Source organism: Ammodytes marinus (assembly GCF_949987685.1).
Source record: "Ammodytes marinus genome assembly, chromosome: 4".
Lineage (NCBI taxonomy): Eukaryota > Metazoa > Chordata > Actinopteri > Uranoscopiformes > Ammodytidae > Ammodytes > Ammodytes marinus.
Window position 1 is genome coordinate 1,603,601 of NC_137233.1, and position 5,000 is coordinate 1,608,600.

The 5,000-nt window shown below is 42.7% G+C and overlaps 1 protein-coding gene across 4 annotated transcripts in view; it reads left to right on the forward strand.

The window, feature by feature from the left end:
• fam83c (family with sequence similarity 83 member C) overlaps positions 1-5,000 on the forward strand; it is a 46,269-nt gene that overhangs the window by 3,205 nt on the left and 38,064 nt on the right. For all 4 annotated transcript variants that reach the window (XR_013844860.1, XM_080026952.1, XM_080026953.1 and 1 more), the window contains exons 2-4: positions 3,187-3,300; positions 3,651-3,737; positions 4,860-5,000. The exon at positions 4,860-5,000 is cut by the window's right edge and continues 52 nt beyond it. Coding sequence is in view for 3 of the 4 variants with exons in the window: in XM_080026952.1 (XP_079883078.1) it covers positions 3,202-3,300; positions 3,651-3,737; positions 4,860-5,000 (327 nt within the window). In the remaining variant the exon portion in view is untranslated. The remainder of the gene's footprint in view (positions 1-3,186; positions 3,301-3,650; positions 3,738-4,859) is intronic.

The following is a 5,000-nucleotide window of genomic DNA, read 5'->3' on the forward strand; positions in this document are numbered from 1 at the left end:
CTAACTTCTTGCAAAAACAAATGTTGAAAAAAAAAAATATATATATACAGTATATAAAAAGCGAAGCTCCGAATACTAATTTAAGCTCCGAATACTAATTTTCCGAACAAGTATTCGAATATTCGAATAATTCGGGTCAGCCCTACTGCATAGAGCAGACCCAGGTGTCACACCATAAGGATGTCTGTCTGTCCAGTTCTTTACTGCACCTCAGGGGCGGCCCGCGGCATTAGGCCATATCTGTTATAGTGTCCTTTGTTGTTGCCTGCTCCTGTGATAAACCTAGTGAATACTCAAGTAAACCAATGTTATTTTGTAGAAATCTGTTGAATATTATTAATATTATTATTATTATTATTATTATTAATTAATATGGGGCCCATTGACTGGAGGTTTTTAGGGGCCCAGCCATGTGTGTGTGTGTGTGTGTGTGTGTGTGTGTGTGTGTGTGTGTGTGTGTGTGTGTGTGTGTGTGTGTGTGTGTGTGTGTGTGTGTGTGTGTGTGTGTGTGTGTGTGTGTGTGTGTGTGTGTGTGTGTGTGTGTGTGTGTGTGTGTGTGTGTGTGTGTGTGTGTGTGTGTGTGTGTGTGTGTGTGTGTGTGTGTGTGTGTGTGTGTATTTGTGTGTGTATCTGTGTGTATCTGTGTGAGTGTGTGTGTGTGTGTGTGTGTGAGAGAGAGAGATAAATTATTTTCTGTCTGTCTATCTGTTAGTTTCCATCAGTTGTCCCCAGTCAGGTAACAGAGAAAGAGACAAACACAAAGGCACAAGGGACACAAGACATTAGTAGAGGTCAAAGGTTAGAGGTTAGAGGTTAGAGGTGAAAGCTTGTCACAGACTCGGTTACCTTTCATCCTCTGTTTGAGATGTGTGTTGAAGGTTGAAGGAGTTAGGCCAAATCAACAATAATTGATTGGCATGATTGCTGAGTTGTTATTCAATGTAGCGCAGTGAGTGAGTTAGTGAGTGAGTGAGTGAGTGAGTGAGTGAGTGAGTGAGTGAGTGAGTGAGTGAGTGAGTGAGTGAGTGAGTGACTGAGTGAGTGAGTGAGTGAGTGAGTGAGCGAGTGAGTGAGTGAGTGAGTGAGTGAGTGAGTGAGTGAGTGAGTGAGTGAGTGAGTGAGTGAGTGAGTGAGTGAGTGAGTGAGTGACTGAGTGAGTGAGTGAGTGAGTGAGTGAGCGAGTGAGTGTGTGTGTGTGTGTGTGTGCGTAATCATATGTATGTTATGTTGTTATATGTTGAATATTTTTACTTATAGTATTATAATTTGATAATGTGCTTTGGCAATATTGTACAATACTGTAACTTTCATGCCAATAAAGCCAATTTGTGTGTGAGTGAACAAGTGAGTTAGTGAGTGAGTGACTGAGTGAGTGAGTTAGTGAGTGAGTGAGTGAGTGAGTGAGTGAGTGAGTGAGTGAGTGAGTGAGTGAGTGAGTGAGTGAGTGAGTGAGTGAGTGAGTGAGCGACTGAGTGAGTGAGTGAGCGAGCGAGTGAGTGAGTGAGTGACTGAGTGAGTGAGTGAGTGAGTTAGTGGCGACTCAAAATAATAAAGCTTTATTGCAGACACAGGTCCATATAACACATTATAAAGTATAATAAGGAGATACACAAATACATAAACATGTCATATTAGCGTACAGGATATCCAGGCTACTGCACCGATGCCCTCTTAACCTAGCGAGTGGTAGACAGTTTATTTTCATTTGTGGTTTTCACTGTTTGTAAATATAAATTTATTGTAATTGTCTCCAATAGTTTTATACTTTTATTTTTTTATTTTCCCTTTACTTTACATGTCCAAGTGTCCCTGGGCAAAGAGACACTGAACCCTAAATGTCTCCTGATAGTTAGCTTGCACCCTGCGTGGTAGCTGCTGCTGCTATCGGTGTGTGAATGTGTGTGTGTGTGTGTGTGTGTGTGTGTGTGTGTGTGTGTGTGTGTGTGTGTGTGTGTGTGTGAATGTGTGTGTGTGTGTGTGTGTGTGTGTGTGTGTGTGTGTGTGTGTGTGTGTGTGTGTGTGTGTGTGTGTGTGTGTGTGTGTGTGTGTGAATGTGTGCAAAACAATGTAAAGCGCTTTGGGTCTGTGAAAAACCAGAGAAAAGAGCTTTAGGGTGTATTCACACTGGGAAGGTCCGCTAGTTCACTTGCTTTGGTCCAGACCAAATAGAGTTTAGATTTTTTTCTTTTGGTGTGGTCCACTTTCATATTGCCCCTTTTGCAAGTGAACCAGCATTACGAAGCAAAACCACACGTGATTTGAGGTCATTCATTCATTGGACAGACATTCTGGGGTGGAGAGAAGCAGGAAGCACGAAGTGAAAACTGCGAAATATATAACTGATACGATATGGGGTTAAAAATAATAAATAAATAGGCCTACATCTAGCCTATAAATAAAATAAAAAAACATAAAATTATTGTTGTTTCATATGGTTATAATATGTAGGCCTGTGTCAATGATGTGGCTTGTAGCCTACGATGTGAAACACAATATTTACTGTATTTTTGCTGCTGGACGCACGGCTCGCGAGGAATAGGCTCATGCTGACACACAGCTGATATAGCCGTGTGTCAGCTTTGTGTGAGTTCGGCGCAGCTCTGCTCCAAACTGACACGGGGATAGTATTTACGGTCCCGTAACATGGGAAGCAAAATAAAAACACGCACTTCATACAATGCGCAGCGTGAACCTGTTGGCACTGTGCGGGAGACACTCCCCTCTCCTTCATCTGATCGCTGAACACATCAGCATGTTTACACGTCCTGTCTATCAAATGTAATATATTTGCTCGGGCTCCCGGTCAAACCACAACTAATCTTCCCAACAACGGCAACACTTTCCCATAATGTGAAGCTGACGGTGATTTATTAAAAAAGAAAAGGCACAGTGCTTCCTGCAATTGGGTCGGATCGAGTCCGGACAAATTCACACCACAAACGAACTGCAGCAGAGTGCGTATGGAACCGCATCGAGACTACCTCTTCAGCTGGGTCTCGGATCGTTTGTTTGGTCCGCCCCCGAGTGCGATTGCTGTATTCACACATGTCTGAAAGATGCGCACCAAAGGTGGAAGTGCACCTGAGTTCGTTTCAACCGAACTAAACACGGCATGTGTGAATATACCCTTAGAAGTGGAGTCCATTTACCATTTACCATTTAACATTAAATTAAATCCCCCCTCAGACCTGCAGTTCCACCATGCTGCACCAGGAGGGTTTGCGAGCCCCTCAGTCGGGCAGGAAGCCGCTGGGCAAACTGGCCTCCAGACTGGAAGAGGTGAAAAACCCCTGGAGACAGGTAAGAGTCTGTCTGTCTGTCTATCTGTCTGTCTGTCTGTCTGTCTGTCTGTCAGTGTGTCTGTCTGTCTGTCTGTCTGTCTGTGTGTCTGTCTGTGTGTCCGTCTATCTATCTATCTATCTATCTATCTATCTATCTGTCTGTCTGTCTGTCTGTCTGTCTGTCTGTCTGTCTGTCTGTCTGTCTGTCTGTCTGTCTGTCTGTCTGTCTGTCTGTCTGTCTGTCTGTCTGTCTATCTATCTATCTATCTATCTATCTATCTATCTATCTATCTATCTATCTATCTATCTATCTATCTATCTATCTATCTATCTATCTATCTTTCTCATCGTATCATTTCATCTCAACAGGGCTCCACTCTTGAACTGAGTCATAACGAAGCAGCTCGACTCGCTACAGACGCACTGCTGGAACATGGGGAGAAGGAGTATCACAAGGTGTGTGTGTGTGTGTGTGTCTGTGTGTCTGTGTCTGTGTGTGTGTGTGTGTGTGTGTCTGTGTCTGTGTGAGTGTGTGTCTGTGTGTCTGTGCGTGAGTGTGTGTGTGTCTGTGAGTGTCTGTGCGTGAGTGTGCGTGTGTCTGTGTGTGTGTGTGTGTGTGTGTGTGTGTGTGTGTGTGTGTGTGTCTGTGAGTGTGTGTGTGTGTGTCTGTGTGTGTGTGTGTGTGTGTGTGTGTGTGTGTGTGTGTGTGTGTGTGTGTGTGTGTGTGTGTGTGTGTGTGTGTGTGTGTGTGTGTGTGTGTGTGTGTCTTCTTAGGATTTTTATTGAATATTATTAATTCTATCTGGAGTGGGAGATTCTAGCCTAGGCTCTGTAAACCCTAACCTGTTAATACACAGCCTAGGCTCTGTAAACCCTAACCTGTTAATACACAGCCTAGGCTCTGTAAACCCTAACCTGTTAATACACAGCCTAGGCTCTGTAAACTGGCCTGTTGCTAGTTAATGTTAAAGTTGCTTATTTACAGACTCTAAACTTTTATGCGTATCACTCAATTATCTATGTATTTATTTTTATTCTTATTTATTCCAACATCTGAGCTCATTGGTGTATCTGTTTGATGTTCTTGTGACATATTCAATACAATAAGTTGTTTGAATTGAAAAAACAAAGATAAAACCATCATATTCTGACCCTAAGCCTCATTCTAAACTAGTAGGTTGAACTGGTATGGTGCTAGTTAAAGTGGCCCCCCTTTGTTTGTTAACACACAGCCTAGGCTCTGTGAACTGGTATGGTGCTAGTTAAAGTGGCCCCCCTTTGTTTGTTAACACACAGCCTAGGCTCTGTGAACTGGTATGGTGCTAGTTAGAGTGGGCCCCCTTTGTTTACATGTTATAACAATGAAAAATTAAGAATTAAATAAGTTATACTTCTTCCTACTCCTTTTCAATTCAATGTGTTATGTTATTTTTTATTTTATTTTCATTTTATTTATTTTTAAATAATTTTGATTTTTTTTTTTGTATTTTCGTGCTTTTCATTTTGTTTTGTACATGTTGAAATGTCTGAAATAAATTGAATCAATCAATCAATCAATAATTCTCCTTCTACCCCCAGGTGTTGGCAGAGGAGAGGGAGTTGAACTTCCTGTCCCCCCTGGAGCTGCGTTTCATCACTAAACACGCGGCTAAAGCAGCGAGCGCCGCCATCGCCGGGACCAACGGCAGCCTGAGCGAGAGGGACTGCGGGGAGACGGAC